The sequence below is a fragment of the Atractosteus spatula genome, chromosome 4 (assembly GCF_055471065.1).
Source record: "Atractosteus spatula isolate fAtrSpa1 chromosome 4, fAtrSpa1.hap1, whole genome shotgun sequence".
NCBI lineage: Eukaryota > Metazoa > Chordata > Actinopteri > Semionotiformes > Lepisosteidae > Atractosteus > Atractosteus spatula.
Window position 1 is genome coordinate 65,358,370 of NC_142709.1, and position 22,179 is coordinate 65,380,548.

At 36.9% G+C, this 22,179-nt stretch overlaps 1 protein-coding gene across 1 annotated transcript in view; it reads left to right on the top strand.

The window, feature by feature from the left end:
• The window catches only part of dis3l2 (DIS3 like 3'-5' exoribonuclease 2), a 126,935-nt gene that overhangs the window by 38,829 nt on the left and 65,927 nt on the right, over positions 1 to 22,179 (top strand). The window contains exons 7-11 of the mRNA XM_088912905.1: positions 960 to 1,069; positions 3,597 to 3,826; positions 6,484 to 6,657; positions 13,541 to 13,620; positions 21,893 to 22,005. Of these exons, the coding sequence (XP_088769031.1) occupies positions 960 to 1,069; positions 3,597 to 3,826; positions 6,484 to 6,657; positions 13,541 to 13,620; positions 21,893 to 22,005 (707 nt within the window). The remainder of the gene's footprint in view (positions 1 to 959; positions 1,070 to 3,596; positions 3,827 to 6,483; positions 6,658 to 13,540; positions 13,621 to 21,892; positions 22,006 to 22,179) is intronic.

A 22,179-nucleotide genomic window follows, 5' to 3' on the forward strand; every position in this document is an offset into this window, starting at 1 on the left:
GTTAAGTAATTATTAACATTTCATTTATTCTAACACATTTTAAAAGTGAAACCAAGACAATTATAAAATCTTCTGTTTTTATATAAGTAAGCTAGCAATAACAAAGCATAGCTTTATTAACCAGTAATATCAAATCAATTATATTAGTATCATTGAGTTATATCATATCAATATCACCTGTGTGACCAGGTTGGAGCTCCTTCTGTTGATGGGCTTCAACCAAACTTTTTACTTTAGTCAAAGAGTGAAGAAAGTACATCATAGGAAACAATTGGGAATGAAAACATTCTTTAATTGAATACATGATTAGTTTTTCCATGCCCCCATGCTTATCTTGCTTGTTCTGATGAAGTAGAAAAGCAATAGTGTTAGGTTTTTGACTTTGCACAATTGTCGGTGTGTATTTGCTGAAACGAAATGAGGAGCTGTCCTGTCCTAGTGTTTACCACAACTCAGAAAATCCTAGATAGTAATGGGATACTTACCCAAATTTTAATACACACTCAGAGGCATCACTTAATGTTTCAAGGTTTATTCCCCTCAATTTCCAACTTCCCCATAAGGCACTGTAGAGTTTACAGCACATGGAAAGAAAGCCGGGCATGTTTCGTTCTCATTCTCCTAGTTCAGTATCAGAGTTGCCAGAAGCTGCGTGTACATAGAAAAATTGAGTACTCAACCTCCCACTTTCCCTGGTCTCAGGAGACTCAGGTGTCTGGGACATTGCAGGTATTAATTAGGCCTGAGACAAGGTGCTAAACTTTCCTTCTACACTTTTAGCTCTTAGAAAAAGTGAGATGATCTTTCATGACACTGTAGGGACTATGTGAAAACAAGTGCCCCAATAAAATTAGGACATATCTTTTTGAGGCAGCTTTCACTGATTGTTTTTTTTTTTTTGTTTCATGACATCAGTTGTCTTCAAAAGTTATTTTATTTTATGTTATTTGTATATTCAGGGTCAGCTTGTCCAAGAAATGGAGAAACCCCAGGTTCAGAGCAAGATAATATCTGCGGTTCAGATGAGCCTCAAACACTTGCCGATAAGTTTCTTCAAAGGACTGGAAAGGTAAGTAGTATGTTTTTGAAAGGAAAGAGAATTAATTACTTCCATACACTCCTTACATTTCTGTCCTTCTAGTGGAGGAAACCTAGTGGAGACGGCCTTTAAAAGGAGGTCAGAACAGATTGCAGTAAAAAAATTAAAATCCACAGCAGGCTTGCTTTTTTTTATCTTAACAAGACCTCCTCGCTCTGTGACTAAGCAGCTTTTGTGTTCTTAGATTAAAAATGATTATAAACAAAATTGCTTGCATATAATGAATGGCTAAAACCCTGTCCTGCCCTGCATTTGGCTCAGTACTGTTTACTTCTGGTTGAGTTATTGATAACTTGGCTGGAGTAGCAGTATTTGTGCTTTTTACCTCCTATTTAAGCTTCAGTATGTTTTCATTTTGCTGTTGATTTTGTGTTAAGGGCAATTACAGTAGAGCGGAAGAGAATGAAGAGTGAGAACCATTATTGGGTTAGCAAAGTAATTACAAGGCAATAGCTGGAGACCGCAGGAGGCCTTTCCAGTGTGGGTATATGGTCTTCATCCCCATGGAGTGCATTGGTATCCAGTGGTTTATCTTTTACTTTGATTCTTTGTGTTCTTTAGGACACCGTCTAGTGTGCCAGTATGAGGCATGAGTTCAACCTTTCATGTCTGACTGTGAAATGTTTCAGTTGTTTTGTAGCATTTTCCATTTTACAGCAACAAACAAATTGAGGCACTGTCTAATTATCATTGACACCTGTCCGCTGTAACCTGCAATTCTGCATACATGATTAAAAGCAATTGCAGGTCTTCAGCAGCCCAAGCGGTGCCAGATTTTGACATTAATGTCATCTTTGTAGGCTAGATATCCTAACAGGAATCGGCATGTGCTTATTTCAAGTCCACATGTAGCTAAAATGAAACGCAAACCTTGAACCTATGGACATTGAAACTGCCCATTTTTTTTACTAATAATTTTAAAGCTTTTACAGGGATATGTACACCTAACAACTCATTCCTTAGACAAGACCGTTTGATTTTCTTGAACTCAAAGAATGAGCACTCCACAGCATTTTAAAGGATAATCTTGCATACAGTAACTGGTTGTTTTCTTCAGGAAATGTAAATCACCCCCATTAACTTCTCAGATTTATCTAGAAACTAGGTTTGTTTGGAAAAAAACGTCTTTGAAATACAGAAATGGTGAATAGTAAAACAGGTAAAAAAAAATGGACTCATGCGAATATGCTAGTATGATAGTCCCTTACAAAATGCCTGCAGTCAATTAGCAATGTGCTCTTTAAAAAACAACGAAGAGTGCTTTGCCTTGTTGTGTACTCATATAGTAGTAAAACCAGAGGAATAATGTATTCCTAAGATTTGTCTAACTGTCCTCAGGTTATGGACTGACATGGAAGGACAAAAAGGAAAGCTAACAACCATGAACATTATTAAAAAGAAGAAACCGGAATGTAATTCAATTCACATTTCATGTTTCGCCTATCATATCCGCTCTTTAGCTTATGGTCAGGCTTTAGAAAATGAAAACACACTGTATGTTAATGATTCACAATCAATATGTACAGAATTGATGAACAGTCAATTATTGTCAGACTTTAAAGAAAATAGTTGGGTAGTTAGAAAAGGGTTCAAACTTATAACGGGAGTTCGTAAATGTTGCTTTGAGACTGAATTTTCCTTTTTTTTAGTGTTCCGCAAAGGTCAGAGATTTTTTTCTGATATTATTTGTTGTGGAGCAAATGGAGGTTCACATCCGCTCTACTACAAAAAACAAAAAACAGTAGGGTTTAAATAGTTCTCAGATTTAAGAAAGAAAGTAAAGGTTATTTCCATGCTGAAAAATAGAAAGGAGAAACAATGTTTTGGCTGTTGAGCCTTTTTAGGCGTTTTTACAAATTATTCACCTAATTGCCATTTGTTCAAATCGGTCAAACCTGCCTGTTCAAGATCTTCTCAAAATGTTATAACGTTTGGTGCGGAGATCATGAACAGGTGAGTTTGGCTGAACACTTGAATAGAGGTGAATAAATCTTCTGTCTGTGTTGAAGGTTCTTCATTTTAGAATGGACCAAACAAGGGTTGGTAGAGCACTTCAATCATTTCCATCTTATCTCTAGAAGGTTACTGATAGACCCTCTGGTTATTTGGTTTTTGGAATCATCCAACTTCACACAAGCATATGTGCATTAAATAAAGGAATGCTTTATTTTAACATTGTAACACTTTGGGATGAGACTGTAAATGAGAACCAATGATATTTGTTCTCATTTACAATGTTACCCACAGTGTATCCATTTACATAGTGGACATATAGCAGTCTGAATGAAGTAAGATGTTGCATTTATTTGTTTCAAAATATACAAGAAAATGTTAATGTTGCAAAACTTCAATAGTGTGTAGACCTGCTTAATTATTAAATAATATGAACAGAACTTTTATTAGAGTTGAACAAGTGTTTGTTTTTCTGTTGGTTCCAGGTGCCATGATTTACTAGTCTCTGGAGCAAACACTGAAACACTGTTTCTCCTGGTTGCAGGTGGTATACATAGTGGAGCGGAAGCACTCTCGGGCCGTGACGGGCTTCATTAAGCACCTGCCAGAAAAGGACTTCGCCATGTTCTCCCCTGTCGACCACAGGGTGCCACGCGTTAACGTGCCGCTGGCCGACTGTCCCGAAGACTTCAGGTCGCGCCCCGGCGACTACGCCAACACTCTCTTCATCTGCCGCATTACCGGCTGGCCTGATGACTCCAACTTTGCTGAAGGGTGCGTGCAGGCAGAAGGGACAAATTACAGCAGCTTGTTCAGATGATTCTCTGTATGCATTTAGAAACTCACATTTCTGAATGATGCACATTTATGTTAAGGACACAAAAAAAACTCATTTGCTGCCTTGCAATTCAAAATCACAAGACTTTGGGGTACCAGGTTGAAGAGCATTCACTATTTTGGCAGGTGACCTTTTCTCCATTCGTACAGGATCTTGATCTTGCCAGCTTTTAGTTAAGCCCATCTCCATTCCTTGTGTGCCGCTGTGAGGTCTCATGAATGAGCCTTCATACACCTGTTCACTTCTTTTAGTGTTGAAACCCAGATAGGCACTGGTCTCATGACTAGGTTCTGCCTAGTAGTCCTTGTCTCTGCAAAGCCACAGAAACCTCCAGGATCCCCAGATGTCTCTGAGACACCTTGTTCCCAATAGTGAAAATTTGTGATTCAGCGTTTTCTGTTAAGCCCAACCGCATTCTGAAATGAAAACATTGCTACTTGCTGCAATTGTCATATTGGCTTCGTGGAACACAGCCAAAAGATGAACACACACAGTTAATCCAGGAGTTAGGCAAAAATCCTTTTAGTCATATTGAGTATCTCTGCAAACTCCAGAATAAGCAAACACTGATAGATGCCTTATTTTTAATTTAAATCCCTTTGGCGTCCATTTTAAAACTCCTAGACATTTACCCAGGCCATGAGATACATCACGTACTTGTATGAAACAGTGATGCATTATTATCTTTTATAGGTCTGATCATTTATCTTTGAAATATCATAATACGTCTTTCCAAAGGATTGAGATATTGAAAGCAAATGCAACAATCAAGGTCTGATTCCTTTCCAGAGGGGTGTTTACAGGCAATACCAGCAGCTCAATTAAATTAGGCAATTAGATACATTGTTACTAATTTCAACTATTGAGTGCTTAGAATAATTAGAATCTCAAAGGGATGTGTCAGTCTTCTTTGTGAACTAAAATGCTGCGTAGATGTTCGACGCTTTAGTAAAAAGTGATAATTACTGTGCAATTAAGGCAAATTACTGTGTCAGTAATAATGTTATGCTGAAAATTCCAAAAAAGTAATTTTGTGACTCTTAAAAGACATTCAACACACTGCGGGTTGAATCCCAGTTGCTTTCAAAGCTGGCATAAAAATCTAAATTACTTTTAACAAGTTGACAAGGACAGTTTGTAAGAAAAAAGGAAAGTTTCTATTGATAGTGAAAGGAAAAGTAACATAATTTAGACTTTGGTGAGAGCTACAAAATAAAGTGAAAATAAAATAAACGGCACAAATCAAATTTAAAAAATGGATTATTTTTTAGTTAAAAACCATTTAATTTGTTTATTCATCCCAACTCAAGTTTCTGATGTTTTCTTTTTTCTTTAGACCTGTCATTCAGAGCACGGTGGGTGCTGTTAGAAATGTAAGAAAAAGCAGTTTGTTTCACTTTAAATCTGGTATGTTTATCAGCTTTCTCCTAGCTAGGAACTTCAATGCAATGCTTCTGGTAGGGAAAATGTAAACCTGCATTTAATTTCTTAAAGGATGTGACCTAACTGACAAACCAGAAAAGCTGCATGTTGAGCCACTTACCCAGAAAACATCAATAAAAACAAATTTGTGGGGAGCCTGGAATTAAACCTGCTAGGAAAATTAGAGCTGATTCATGGAGATTTCCCAATGTACCACGGAGAACGAATGTTCTGTATCATACTGAATCATTTAAAATGTGCTCTCTGTCTGTGAAAGGTGGAAATCGCTTAAAAACGTCCGCAGAGTTGTGAGTAAGAGGAGGCTGTTCAGTCTGTCATGCAGACGCTTCTTGATCAAAGAACGTTCAAGGTCTCAACGAATCAACATCCACAGCATCGCTTGTTTTTTTTCCATTGCCACTGCCAGTATATGAAGGAAATGTTATCTGTCGCCCTGAATCTGCCTTTACTTGACCTCCAGGTAGTCTTTCTGACACTGGGCTCTGCTCTGAGCCGAGAAGAGCCATGTGTAGTTGACCGACGGCCTCAATTGCATGCGAATTTTTGAAGGCCTCAGCCATTGCTTTTCTTTTCCTGTCTCATGTGGCTTCATTCCCAAAACCTGTCTGTACTGTATGTAAGGTGCGTTTGGTCCCTGGTTTTGTTCATCTTACAATAACACATGGTACAGTGCTAAACATGACGATGCCTGATGCTGATTTAGTTTGTTTTGTGCCACAATGCCACTTGTGATTAGAAAGAATGACATCTTTCCATATGTTGTTGTACCACTTATTGAAGTTCATAACGGATCTTTCGAAGGACAATCCTTATTTTCCAACAGCCACCAGGTCTGGGGGGGTATATGGTCTTTAGAACAGTGTTTCCCTGTCTTTATCACACTAACACCCTCCAAGCCCCCAACACCATCCCCAGTGAAGAAAAACCTGCGGTTTATCACAGACACGTCCTTGTCTAGACATCCAGCCCTCAAACTAAGCAGTTTTAAGTTGGGCATATCAATAAATGCTCTTTTATTATCACATTTACTTTATTTATTTTCGTCTGTACCTTCTGCATGTAATTTGTCCTTATAATTTTAATGTCATTGGTGAGTGTTGTCCCACAATAACTTGTGCTTGACTCTTATTTTCTCTTTTACTTTGTCCAGGCGACTGGCGAAGAGCTTGGGCCAGGCAGGTGAAATCGAGCCAGAGACAGAAGGTATCCTGATGGAGTACGACGTGGATTTTTCTGATTTCTCAGATGAGGTTCTGCGTTGTCTTCCCCTGCACCTTCCTTGGACAATCCCACCTGAGGAGTTTAGCAGGAGAAGGGATTTAAGGTGGGCAGGCATTTTGAACTTATAAAATGAACATTTGTATTACTCAATCTGGCAACAATTTGATGACGTTAATTGCTTTTTCCAGAGACAAAAGGAATGGTGCCCAGAGCCATTGATGTTAAAAGACAAATTTGTTCTGTGTGTCTAGGTTTCCACATGCTCTATTCTGAAAAGAGGAAATAAACTGGTTCCTGTCATGCTTTAAGTCCACTGAGGAGAGCTGTATATATTTTGTCTAAATAAATGTGCCAGTTAACATTCAGGCAATGTACCAAGGCAGTGGTATTTGAGTGACAAAATCCTTAATGTGAATAAACTGAAAAGGGCACTTTCCTCTGTGTAAGCTACCAATAGATCCAAATAAATGTAACAGTTAGGCTGCTTCATTGTTTCACTAATATTCTTCATATGTTCATCTGTAAAATGTTTTGTCAATGGACATGCAGTGGAATTGTGGATTGCTGCCAGAAATTACATTCATCCTATCCATTGTGGTACAGTGTGGTACACTTGAAATAGCAAATGTAAATGAGGAAGTTATCTGCGGTTAGATTGTCACTTCAGTGTATTGTCTCTTGGAATCTTTAATGATTAATATCAGGTTTTATTTTGTTCTATTTTTAACAGCATGCTATCTGTACAAATGATAACGATAATAACATGGGTAGTTCGATAACTATTCAGTAGGTAGTGAAAGTTTCAAGGTCAGTTTGTTCTCCCTTTTAGGGAACTTCATTCATGATATGTATGTACTTGACTGGTTAATTAATAATGGGAGTCGCTTCTATTGAACTTTAAAGTGATCGATGGCATAGAATGCTTCTTTTCTTCTGCACGCAAAAAAGGTGAAAAATTCTTTAGGTTTTCAAGCCGTAGTTGAAAGAATATATCCCACGGATATTTTATGAGAAGAAAATATCAGTTTTATTTAGGAAGCACAGTTGTTGAAAGTGCACGCATTATTTTAAAGGTTATGTGTTATACCTGAATTGAAAGCCAGAATCTTTCAGGTGAATAGTCCTATCTACTGTGGAGAATCTAAACAGAATGAGATGGTGACACTGTTGTGCTTCTTTCATTGCTGAATAGAAGATTGATTCAGCGAGACTTGGAGCTTGGAAGTTTTCTCTTTCACTATGAGATTTATCGGCTCCTCGTCCTCCTCTAGATGTGCAGTTGACTTTGTTGTGCGGCGCTAGGAAAGCTGCTTTCTCAAACATTGTTTTGGGGGCTGCTTCACCCTTTTAGAGCAGCTGTTCCAGTTGAATGCCCTGCCATCGAAGAGATTAATCTTCATCATCATTTTTTTTTCTCTGTAATCTTAAATCAGACTCCTTTTTCCCCCACCCTTGAAGCGGTGGCTTTCCCTTTTATTTCCTTATTCTTTTCGAAGGGATTAAATTCAGCTTATTTGCTCAGCAGTGGATCACTTCACACGGGGATGTCAATGTCCAGTGTAAAAAAGAGCTGCACTCTGGCTGTACAGGATGGAAGCACTCATGTCACGGCGCTCGTGGATATTGCAATTCTGTTTCAGCTGTTCAGCTGGTGTTCATGGTGTGGCAATAAAGAAAAGAGTCATGCAGTGTTCAATATTCATTGTTCATTTTTATATTTCTGAGTCTGTATGGATTGTAAACGTACAGTATGTGCCGTTTGTTTTGTTTTTTAGTGGATTTTAATTTGAAAGGGATGTCTTTTTCTTCAGCACACAGTTAGCCAGGAGTTGCCTGTGGTTTACGTTTAAGGATTTTAAACCGTGAAAAAATGCACCTTTTTGCTTTATTTGGCACATCTAGGACCAGCACGTTTTGGATTTTTGTGGATGCTAGTGAAATAAGAAAGCTATTGTGACATTCTAACAGAGTGCAAAAGTGGGATGTGACTGGCCTGGCGGCGTTAACGTTGGGATACACTGTGAAAATTTTCAATCCACTTAGACATTGGCTTTAAAAATGCAATAATAAGACATTAATTATAAAATTGAATGGAAATGAAGTCGTTACCAATAGGATTAAAATGCGTATTTGATAACGCTTTTCCACATCCTCTCAAAGACCTGAGAGCCTCTTGCTTCCAGCAGGTTAAGTAAAAGACAGTAGTGTACTTTAATGACATTTACTTTTTGTTAGTATGATTTATGAGAGTGAGTTCTATTTTTACGTGGCTATTGCTGCACTGTTAATGATGAGTGGCTTGTTTATTTTATCCTGTCATCAATAAAAAGCTCCACGGGCCCTGCAGGCCTCACTGGCCCACACGTCTGACACAGTCCAGCTTGCGTTCGCGCTCATTCTTCTAACGGAGCAAAACAAGTGTGTTTTTGTTCCGCTGAAATAAAGCGATGGAAAGTCATCTGATGTGAGTGCTAACAGTCCTGTAATCACTTTTCCATGTTGCAGTACCACAAGTACTTTGTTTTCATATTTTTAAGCTAAAATAAATAACATTTAGGAAATAATGAATCCCATTTTAATATGGCATTAAACAGAAATTGCCATGAATTTATAAAATACATACAACTTAAAGTCCTGGTTAAGCATGGTCTCTGGTTAATATTAGCCTTTGTTTTTTACAACTTAAGATTTTATAAAGCGTGAGAATGGGGATACCGGGGCACCATGCCTGTTTCAAGAGCGGTGGAGAATCCTTTGTAAGACAACTAAAAATCTTTCATGGCTTGATCTCTGTTACATGTACGGCGGTGATGGCTATTACTGACCCAGGACTGTAAAACGGCATGTTTCCCAACGTTTTTAATTGAAAACTCCTATTTAGAAAAACAGATTTAAAATAAGACAAGGAGTTTCAGTTAGGCTGAAATCTGTTTTTAATAGGAAAGGACAAATAGTTAGGTTATAAAGGGTAACAATAAAATGTGAGAAATATACATGGAAAAAACAGATCTTCGTGTAGTTGACCGAGAGTAACAAGAGATGTCTCAACATAAAAAAAAACTAAAAATAGATTACACATCATATGTAAAATATGTTTAGTTTTCTTTTTAAGGCATTAAATAACAGAATTTTATTATGGTTTCTTAGGAGAAGAGCTGGGTAATTATTTTTTTTTAATTTTGACGGCTGAGAAAGCATTAACTACAGCGTTTAAATTGGTTTTGAAGTAGATAGCCAAATCCTGGAGCTCAGAAACAATTTCATTGATTATATAAAAAATTAAAAAGATGATCTGTTAATTGAAACAGATGATGATGATGATAAAACAGACAGATAAGCTTGTGAAATCTGAAGTTGCATTTCTGTTATTTCTAATCTTGCACAGATGATGGAGTAAGCAAGCAATGCAAAGATTCCTGAATTGTGCACATCTTGTATTGGTGGAAAAAAAGTGGGCAAAAAAGTCAGTCTTGTTTAATAGGAGTGTGCCTTTTCAAATACAGTGAACTGTACAGTGTGCACTTGGTAAATGTCTCTTTGAAACTAACAGTGTGGCAGAGAAAGATAAACCTGTTCAGTGTTGCTTCTATTCAATTAACGACATTCCTTTGACGTGCTACACGGTCCTAACTCACAAAATGGAAATGAAAAGAGAATAAAGTACAAAGCGAAAGAATAGAATGAGGACAGGTGTTATCTTGTTGTTCCTCTTCCAGAGAAGCATTTTTTTAAATGATCAAAGCAGCTAGTCTTTCTTTTTTCCTTCACCCTAACTTTGAAAATAATTGCTTATACAGAATAGTTTCCTTGTGACACACACAGGCCAAATGCCTACACTTAATCAAAATATGAAAAGTAGTAAAGTTATGAAAAGTAATCAAGCTTAAACTTTCTGAATGTCAGTTATGAAAAAAGACACATGACAGTCAATATGTAATGTATGAGAAAAATGTGATTTGCTGCCGTAACTGGCTATGGACTATATTTTGTCACAGAACCAGCTTTATTTTGCGTTATCTGGACAATGCTGGAATCCTGATAAGGACTCTTTTGTAAGGAATATATTAATTAAATCACTTATAAATGATAAATGAGTAACATTTACATAATGAAGTAGGTTCAAGCTAACTGTTGTATGCAGAATGATAGATGAATCAGAAATATATATACATATCCTGTATGACCTAGTTAAGAAAATAGTTTTCAATGCAATGGTTATTTCAACTCTTGACTATCATGTGTCAAAGCTGTTAGGGGAAAAAAAAAGTATTCAATTGCCAGCTTCAAGAGATTTTTATATAATTCGCAATTATTAATGACTCACTTTTTGATCTTTTTAATTAAGAATTTATGAAATCTTATAGCTTTGAGGCAGAAAACCAGCATTTATTTTATCTTGTAGACTAATTAGTTCTTTCTTCTTTATTTCATTCTTTTGCTTAATGTCCGATATACAGCAAAGTAGTGTGGAACCGTCCATTAGAAACGCATTCATTGACTGTGGTCGAGGATGAGTGCCGTCCATGAAACTGGAGGTGACTGATGAGACCAATTTGTGGTCTGTTGCTCTCCGCCAGGGTGAGCAGGTGTCTCTGGTGGCGTATTTCGCAGCCTAATCATAGTGAGTAGTCATTGATGTCCTTGCTATGCTTCCTCATTCTGACATTTGGGTCTCGAAGTACTGGGCTTCTTCGAAGATATTCTCCTTCAATCTGCGTCGGCCCTTAGATCCCAAGAGCTGATACTTATATTGGACTTCTTTATGTTTTTGCACTAACGTCTAGGTGGAGTTGCAGGGAGATAATCTTGTGTGGGAGTCTGACAACCAGATCACATGCTACACGGACGTGATGTTGGATGATCATAGCTTCAGTGCTTGTGCTCATGCCTCTTGTCTTATTTAATACATAAAAACTTCTGTAAACAGTAATGATAATCATTTCGTGTGTCTCTTGTATGTTGTCTGCTTTTCAGTTCCATACAGGTAGAAAGGAAAGATGACTGAATGGGAGACCATCAGCTCGGTTTGATTTTTCATGCCACCATGCTCAAAGCCTTATTTCCTCAGATAGGCGAAGACTGTACTTGCAGATTTCAGGGAATACAGGATTTCTTGTCAAATGTCAGATCAGTGAGGGTTAGAGATGAAACATGCGTCCATTTGTGATAAGCAACGTAATGAAATTCGTTATGATTTAAGCCAACTGAAATTCCCACGCAGGTGTAAGAACAGTTCTTTTACTGCAGTCCCTGCTGGGTCTTGTGTACGGCATGCTCATTTTATGTCAAACATTGAACAATTGGAATTTTAACTTTTTATGTCATCTTCCAGACATTTTTATTTATAAAGCACAAAATTCAATTTATGATGAGATTTTGTCCTAGACAGAGACAGACTTTCTTATAAACACAGACATATAACCATTAAGGGAGCCGTAGTGTTCATTTATGCCTGGTTTGAAAGTTGGTTGTTATTTAGTTTAAAAGGAGAAAAAATCTGCACCATTCACTTTTTTGCTTTAAATGTTGCCTTTATGCTACACTTTTAAAAGTCAGTTGATGCCAAGTTAGGAGCAATTGCAATGGTTTTCAAAGTTCTGATATTTTAATTGTTATAAAAATGAATTCAGCACTACACTGGCTAGGACTGAAGACTATTTTGATACCTTAGGGAATGGAGGACACCTGATTTTTTTGTTTGCTCATAAGTCTGCTATTTTTAAAGTTGACCAATACCATTGCTCTATTTAAAGAGTGAGATTTGTGTATCGATGGCAGTGGTAAAATAAATGAATGGTATTTTGTCAGTCAACCTGAAGTGCAGTTGGCGCAAAGTTGAGTGATAATAAAATGCAGGATCTCTATCTGCTAAATTTGCTAATTTTAGAAGTGGTGTAATCCAGATTAATTGTAGGAATTAAAACAGATGAGCAATGTGTGCTCACTTAGACGAGGTTCAGACAAGGACAAGACAAGGATCATTAACTGATTTATTTAGCGCCGTCTTTCAACTGACATGGTGCTAATATAGCATCCTGATTTTTGAAATTCTATATGTGTATATGTTTTAGGAAGGCTTGCATGTGTTGCTCAACGAGATCTTAATCACTTTAAAGTCTGTTGCGTAACATATGTATGTAAATATAGTTTTTGTTCTCATAGTACTAAAATTTATGCCCAAAGTCAGTGGATCATGAATTCTGCCACTTGGGAGATTACATGCAGAAAAATCAACTGGATTTTTGAGTAGCATTTTACCTCAGGTCTCTGCGTTTAGAATTTTGCAGTGATTTCTGGCTTATTCTAGGAATGAGCGTAAGATGTATGCTTTAGAATATTCAGTTTGCACGTACTGCCTTATCTCTCTGAACTGTACACACTCAAGCTTCAGGTCCCTGCTTCAAGAACCACCGATCACCCAGACAGTAGTGAAAATCAGCTGGTACCAGACCTTTGTTACTGCACCATTTAATTTCACTATTTACTTCCTCCGAGCAGCTGGGACAGATTTTTTTTTTAACTCTGTCCTAGAATATTGTAGTTTTGTATCGTCTCTGGGTCGTGAGATTTCAGATTTTTTTTCCACCATTTGTGATGTGCAAAAGCCGAGTTATTAATGTGTCTAGCAAGTGAAATGTGTTGGGTGTCTGGCAAGGGAAAAAGCAAATCAGCAATAAGATGTTAAAATTAGTTTACCAAGGCATTTGAACTTAATAGAGGTTCATTTTCTTAGAAGTACTTTTTCCCCTCAATGCATTAGGTGCCTGCCAAATCAAACCCATTATGCTTTACCTGTAAAACCGTATGTTTCTGGATGCAATTTTAATAAAGAGTTAGGGGAATGGTTAACCTACATGAAAAGGGAGCCGTGTTTCCAGAAGTGACTGTGTGTTTTCCATCAGAATTGTGTTTATGATGCCCGTTAATGTAAGATCACTGGGAAACATTTAACGCTTGTTTGTTTTGTATTGTTGTTCCTGGTGTAGGAAAGAATGTATATTCACAATCGACCCAGCCACTGCCAGGGACCTGGATGACGCCTTGTCTTGTAAACCACTCCCAGATGGTATGTTAGCTTTTTTAGTACATATTTTCCCCTTGTTCCAGAGATCACTTGCTTAACATTAAGGTGACCATAGGAACAAATGCACAAATGCTGTAACGTTACAGTGTGAGAAACACAGCAAGCTGCGTTTTTACTTCTGACATTCTGACCCTCTGATCACTAAACGCGGTGTGAAGATCTTTGCCTTCACTCTTCGTTTGTTTTTTAAATTTTCCTAATAGAGTATAGATTCCGTAATCGTTTTTTTTATAAACATGGTGTTTCTGGTTTTATCTGTAGTCTGTTTACTCGTCTATGAAGTAGACATACAACTTACTCACTTTAGTACGTAAACAAGAAGATGAACTCAAAGTATCCCTAAACATTAGGAATTTGAAGATGAAGTCAGCAGCCTGTTTCAGTTGAAGGTTTTATTTAGTTTTGATATTAATAACAGTGGCAAACTATATTTAATAACACAAAAGATAATGTAAGGTTAACTGTACCCCTCTTTCCCTTTGAATTTAAAACTGAAGAAAACCTTAGTGATTGCACACTCTAGGTATGGCTGTTTCTTGGGTTGAGTAAACCGTGAGATGACGAAATTAGTCTAACTATAGCTTCATCAACACTGCCAAATGCCTTTTCAGTGGTAAGGAGAAGACAATTGTTTTTTTCTGATTATAATGTATTAAATGTTTTTTTGGAAAACCTTTGCCATGTAGAACATTTACATCTTATGAGATCTTTAATGTAAAATGATGGCCAAAACCACTTTGGATAAATGTACAGCATATAATCTAAGACTCATTCATGAATAATCTCATTTCAACTCTGTAGCAAAGTTTTTTTTTTAAGTGGAAAGCTCAATTCCAATTCAACTTACTGACAGTTCGAGAGAAATTAACATAAACTGGAGATCCTTTAGCACTCACTAACTGCCAGAAATGAATAAAATAAATATAAAATATAACTTTTTAGCCTAACAATGCTGTGTAATTGAGATTAGTCGATTTTCACGTGATTACTAATTTTAATAAAGTTGGTGTAAGTAAGTAATGACTTTGTTTTTTGCCACTGTATCTAAAGCTCCATCTCTGGAATCGAAGGGTGTAGCATGTTACCAGAAGCTCAAGGTTCAGAGCAGAAGTGGATCACTAGGAAATCTAGCACCTATCTAACATCTTGCATTCATTCACACGAAAATTGAAGGAGGAACAATTTGAAAAGGATGCAGTATCTTTGACTGAATCAGTTCTGTGTCTGCCCCATGATCTTCTGCATTTCAGTAGTAGTAGTAGTAGTAGTAGTGTGTAATTCCACTGTGAAAATACAAACAAGGAAAAAACAGGTTTTGCTTTGGGAGTCTTCATCAGGTGTGTGTGTGTGTGTGTGTGTGTGTGTGTGTGTGTGTGTGTGTGTGTGGTGGGGGGGGGGGCAATAGTATGAGCCAAAGTGGAGGAGACTAAAGAACTGGAAAGGGAGAAGAGATGAAGAGGGGTGAGATGGGGTTAAGTATGGATTTTTCTTTGCAGATGTGTTTATCATTATCCAGAAGTATGGGAGATGTTTTCCTCACTACGTTTGGAATTCTATATCTGTAATTGAATGGAAATATTTAGAAATAAATTAGCTGATCACAGAGCAGGGGGAAAGTATGGACCTAGTTTAAATTTGATTTCTGAATGCTTTCTGTTACTGGGGGGTTTTGAATCTTTGTGAAAAGACTCGGACAGAAAGGGCGATGAAATCCTGTTTGGCTAAGGTAAAATAGTGAACTGTTGACATTGAGAGATCTTTGATCCCTGCTGCTCTGATATGTTTCCTAAAATGGTTGACCAGTCTTTTTCAGCAGTGTAAACAGCAGGCCACCTTCTTGCAAAAAATACAGTTGTTGAGATCGCCAGACAAATGTGATGCCTTCTGGATGATTTTGAAATGACCTGAGGGGTTATGTATTCTGGATCTATACTTCCAAAACAAGACAGTAACTTACAGTATATTTTAAGCATCTCCATAAATCTAGAAGTTCTTCATAGGAATATGACAAGGTTTGCAAACCCAGACAAACAAGGAGCTAGGAGTAAAAGACCTCTGAATTATGTCTCTCTTGTTGTGAGTTAGTCCATCTTTTTTTGCTAAAAGATATTCTGTGGAACACAGGCCTCATGACTAGAAATTACAGTGTACCTCCAGTACCAATTTTCCATTGCTACTTAATCATTATTGATGTCATTTTATATTTGAGTACTGCATTAATTCATATGTAGAACTTCACATAAATTGCAGTGCATTCTCAAGCTCAAAATGTCTGATAAGCTAAGAGCAAAAAATTGTGTTGTTTATAGTGTCTATTGTTTTACAGACATCATGCAAAACAAAGAAATTGAATACCCACATAAAACCAGGTGATTACCATCAAGGAGAACAAATAGAGATACATATGATCAGATGGAACTGCTCAGTTGATTACAGTCAGGTGGGCACGGCTGGTGAACAGCAGAATCAGCTGGTACTGATACAGATGATTACAATCAGATGGGCTCAATTGAAGAAGAATACAATCAGGTGGAACACAGAGAGATGATTGCGATCAGCCAGGCACAAAAGCCATGATGTCAGTGTGAGTCAGCGCCCCCCAGGTCAGAGTGATGTAATGTCCACTGCCATGGTGGGGGGGTGTGTGAAGTGCATGATTTGTTCAAAGGGTTTTAACATGTAGCCCAATGGCAGTCACCACTGCAGGATCCGCAAAAGTTGGCAAAGCTGGAATCTTATTTGAGATTTTTTTGTTGAGTGTGTCCTTTGTCAGTTGTACCATTTGTATTAAAAGCTGTTAAAGTTTTAGGATCCTAAACATTTGAGAACTCTGATCTGGTCTGGTGGTTAGTATACAATGAGGAGGTTTTGCTGCTGGAACGGTGTTCTGCAAAGCTAAAGGCAGCCCATAAAATTGTCATATTGTAAGTCATATGCAGTAGAAATTATAAAATGCTTATTTTACATACGGTTACATCTTTTAAGTTATACATTAACATCTGAGTTGTTAAGTTTAACATATCAGCTTATTGATAATGATTGTCTCGATGTGTTTCTATCTAAATATATAGAATTCTGAGAAGGCTCAGTGCAGAAAATTGAACTTCAATGTGGTTCATAACACTGATTTACTCTCCCACCACATGTCCTCGAAATGAGCTTTGAGGACTCTTTCAGAATTTTTTTTTTGTGTGATTAGTTGTGATTAAGCACAATGTAAGGTGAAACATTAACAAAATCATACAGGACTTGCATGATGGTTTAATGCATCGTGAAAGATGTAACAGGAAAAAGCTGATATACGTTATGGCTTTCAAGGGAATGTGGAAAATTGAATCCTTTTGAGAGAAAGTGAGTTCCGTATAAGTTCCTTGCTAATTGTTTTAACATTAAGTCATACGTTTAAGCCAAGCTGTAACCATAACAGAGTCAACATTTGTAAAGTTGGTAGTTTCACCTGAAGAGACATCTCTGTTTGACAGGTTTAGCAATTTCTTGTTGGAAAGGATCTCGAACACCAGGGTGTTTTTTTTTTTTTGAAGTGCCTGGACAGTGCTCCAGTCAGTGAAGCTATCATTCATAGCGTCTATGCTAGCCTTTCTACCATTAGTGTTAATTGAGTGAAAATGACCATATGAAAGCGTGGAGTCCTCACAGAGTGCCGAGTGCACTTGTACATCCCAGGCACTGCTGTTGGAGGAATGACATCATCTCAGTCTCTTTCGGCGACCTTCAAGTGAGTCAGTATACAAGCATGCATCAGCTTTTTTAATTTTTCTGTTTGATAATGTTTGATAGTCTCATCTGTGCCCAAAGTAATGCATGAACACCCAAATGCTGCGCTTCATGCTGGAATCAAGTTCAAGTTTAAGGTCATATGTACCTGAGTACAATGAAATGCTTACTTGCGTGTTTTCCCTCACATGACAAATGGCATAAAAGATTCAGAACATTGAAATAGAAAATGAAATAATTCTTGGAGACAGGAACAGGGAGAACCCTGTGCATATTGGTATTAAGAGAGTAGATCTCGTGAACCTGGGAAAATTCAGGATTTCCTTAATAGCACAATTTTTTGCAATGGCTTTATAATAATGAGCTCAGTAAGAGGATGCCTACATTTGTGTAATTTGTGTGCATGTGCTGAGGGATTGTCAGTCTTCTTTTGTGTTCAGTTATTCTATAAACTAATATATGCATGCAACACAGCATCCAAGGTATCAGATGAAGAAAGGATCCTTCCTGGAGATTATAAAGTCCCAGTAAAGCTCTTGCATTTTGTCAAAATACAGCAAACCATAATTTGTTGAATAGAGCTTTTCATCCTAATCTTGAGACTTCAAATGCAAGGTACTGGGAGCTATAGTAAATCACCACTAAGCACATAAGATGGAAGACAATGCTTTTTTTTGTTTGGCATACATACTGTATATTATCAATAGGTGACGTATGTAACAAGTGTTTGTGGCAGCCCAAGAGTTAATTCCTTCAGAACCACTTCTTTTGATGATACTAGTTGAAATAAAGCAAAGCATTAATTCTGATTCATTGCTACTGTGATTTGTCCAACTTGATTGTTGTGTGGATAGAACATGTGTGATTACTTTTGAAGAGATGCACTTCAGAATGGCATTCAAACAATAGTGTGATCATTGTATTTGTCACATTTCAGTCATCAAGGCATCTTTGTCTCACCATTCTGTTGTATCCAGCATATTCCCATTGATTTACAGATGTATCCTACTGTTTGCATCTTGGCACATGCTAACAAAACTGTCTCATTAAGAAATCTGACTAGTTAAATGATACTGTCATTCTCAAGTTTGTAGCTTTCTTCGGCTAAGATAGCAAAAATAGTTCTAAAATAACTATATCTAAAATAACTATAACTAGTGAAATTCAGACCATTTTAATAGACAGTCCTATTTTATCGTAGAAGGAATTTTGTCCTGGTTGAACTTTGTTTTTAAGCCTGACATGCCGGCTGAGATTTGGAAAAAAATGAAAGCTATAATTACAAATTAATGCCCTAAGGAATGTCTTCAAACCTTTAAGCCATATGAATGCACTGTTACGTACAGGACCTGCAGATTTGCTCAGTTTAGTGGGATTAAGGATTTCATTTGCTGTTACTTTGGGATGGTTTTGAGATTCTGTGAAAATACTAAACAGAATGAGCTCTGGAGGTTTATTTTATTTGAAAGGGAGTTCTTTCTTTCTTTCACAATAACCACAGCAAAACTTCCGCCCAAGAAAACATTGGAAAGGAGAATGTTCATGCATAGTGGTGCACTGCACAGCACATAATGATTTCCATGTTTAGCTGTTGCTCTACCTAAGTCATGCTCATCAAATGTATTTAAAGCCTTTCCTAGGTGTATTCAGTATCATATGTACAGCATATGGAATTCAGGCTTTGAACTTCCAAAGGAAGGAAATATTACACTAGTCATTCATGAAAGAAAAAACACAGACCAAGCCCAGTGTTTACATTTTATTTTTCATTCAGAAAAAAAAGGTACAGATGAACTAATATTTCTGTGAATGTGAAATCAGCTGGGTTTATTTTAAAGCAGTGCTCTATTTTTGTAGTAATCTGTGCTGTTCGTTTCAAGATGTTAGTTTTGGATCTTTCTTTCTAAGAACACAGAGCCCCCACTAGATTAACCATCCTCACAGTGTAAACAGGCTTTTTTCAGGAAAGTGCCTTTAGGATTGCATTGACTATATCTAGCTTGCATGTAATACAGTACTTGTTTGAATTGTCCTGCCCTGCATCACAAGCTGGGGACTCAACATTGATAATATTGAAATACAATAGATTGGGGGTCGTGATGTAAATATATTTTATGTATAAATTAGCTCAAGAAAAAAATGTTGGTGATTGTAATTTTGGGGTCAAAACATGCATTTCATGTGCTGCTAGCAGTCAAGAAATATTGGGAATCTGGAAAGCAAGAAACAAGCTTTGTGTATGCTGTTCCAGCTGATATCATTCGGTTCTTACTCGGCTGTTTAAGTGGACCCTCACCTATCTTGACATTGAGCCTTATCAGCCATATAAAAGGACCAGAAGAGTTATGGCCCCTATATACTTTTTTGTGCAAAAACACACAAGCTTCTGACCATCCCCACGTTTGTAGAATTTATTGTTACCGAAATACTGTGGGTTGTTTTCTTTTGTGTTTACTATTAACGGGGCATGCTTTCAAAGCGTTAATAGTACTAATATTTCAGGAGAGTTGGAAGGCAAAGTAGATGAATTCATGGACATAGTGTGTTGCTCTTCCACAAGGCATGTTAATGTCAGAGCTTGCTTTGTACATGCTGCTTTTATTGAGCAACTTTTTAGGTGGTCCAGTGGAAAGTCAATAGCCAAGCACTTGAGGGGTCTGCACAGTGTATCAGTTTTTCCCACTGGTTCAGTCTTTTTTTTTCACGTCTTTTCTTACGACCTTAATGAGACATCGCGAAATAATCATGCAGCTGTGATTAAATATCTAAATCACAACTGTGCAAGTCGTGTACAACAACATGTGAGTGTGTGTGTGTGGAAACATAATGTGCAAATTCCTGATTCCTGATGAAGTCTCACTCTTTTCTTTCGGTGGTGAAAATCCTTATGTTTGTTTAGCTTAAGGCCAGACAGCTTGAGAACTAAATGCATAATAATGAGGGTAGTTTAAGAAGAAAAACAACTTGATTTTAGTTTTCAATCGTGTAACTTAAACTTGATAAACACACATGACTGGTGAATTTCACACGCAATGAGAAGCTGGAGAATCGCATCCACAAATGATCATGTTGAACATAAGTTTTATTGTAGGTTGTTCCTACAATTTGTGCATACTGTGTATATATAGCCAATCATGAAATATCATCCAAAATTTAACCCAATTGCCCATTTTATTAAAACCATTGGTGTAAAAATTGGTTTGTATTAATTGATCAGAAGATGGTTTATTGCAAAATAGTACCAACCATTTAAAAAACGTTAATTATTCATTCACTTGGCTGTCTTCTGTTTTCCTCTTTTCCTTTCCACAAATGTGTATAGCTGTTAGTTTTTAGGTAAAGAGCTGTGTTTTTTTTTGTACTTTATTCTAAAACGGAGAGAGAATTTAACTTAAGTTTCAAGCCAAAACCCTAGTAGTAAATCTTGCTAAGTGTTCAGAAAACTCCATTTTGTTTCAAAACTTATTATGTATTTAAATAGGGATACTGAAAGAACAAATGCTCCATAATAGGCAGTCCTAAGAATTTCTCTCCCTTTTTGGTCTTTTAGTAAATAATTCCTTCGCGGTCACAAAATATTAATTGTGTAAATCCAGATAAAAATGTATCTGTTATTATGTACATATGTATCTTCATTTAATTCAAGAGAATGTATTCCAGAAGTAATGGAGAGTTGTTCCAGGTTTGTGTAGATCACACAAGGATTGGAAGTTAATGTGTCAAAACAAATGGTGAGAGATTTGAAAAATAAAGAGACGGTCAGATTGAGCAGTTGTTTTCTGAGAAACATTCTCTTGAGTTGTAGCAAACAAACAAGAAGTACCTGGCTTTTGGAAAAATGGGGGGAAAACCAATAAGCTGTTTTAATTAATTTCCTTTTCCCTGAATATTTCAAATGTATTTCTGTCTTTGGCAGAAATGGGAAAAGAAGGCAACATTCATTTTGGGGGATTGCTTCATGTGTTGCAGAATTAGTACTGATATGATACTTTTTATTATTTATTTTTGACCATATACAATTTCTTGTATTAGGAATTTGTCTTTTCGCATACCCCAACTTGCTTTCCATTTTTGTTTTGTTACTGTTCTAGTGATGTTTCATTTTTCTATGTAATTTTCCACAGGTAAAGCTATACATTAATGAAAGGGCACTTCATACAACACAAAGTAAAAATAAAAAAAGATCTGCAGGAAGTGCTGAGCAGTGTATCTGAATAGGAATGTATAAACATGAGAAAAAGTAATGTTTCAACAAAAATGGGATTCTCGGTGCACATCTCCTTTTGAATACATCTTGCATGAAAAGCTTTATTTCAAAAATACGTATGGGAGAAATTAAATATCTTGAACAAAGTCATTGAATTCATACCAAAAACAGATACTTTTTTTTCTGTACAGTGATCACATTCAGTATAAAAGATAACAAGAATATAAGGCATGGCCTGGAAAACGCTGGTATTCCCATGCAATATGATACAAGGGTCTTGTTTAATTTCCTCCCCTTTCCTTTCTCACTCAGGAAACTTTGAAGTTGGAGTTCATATCGCTGATGTCAGTTATTTTGTGGAAGAAGGGAATGCAATGGATTTGGTTGCTAGCAGAAGAGCGACCAGCGTCTACCTTGTGCAAAAGGTGTCTGTTTGATCTGTTCAATACTTAACCTTTTTGACATTTTATTTTTTTAAATCTGTTTCTTTTGCATTTTTATTTGTAGAATGTTGTGCTGCCGACATTTTTGAGTTTAGAAAATAACTAGAAAACAAAGTCATCATTATTACATTCATAACTTGCAGTGCTTTCCTTTTC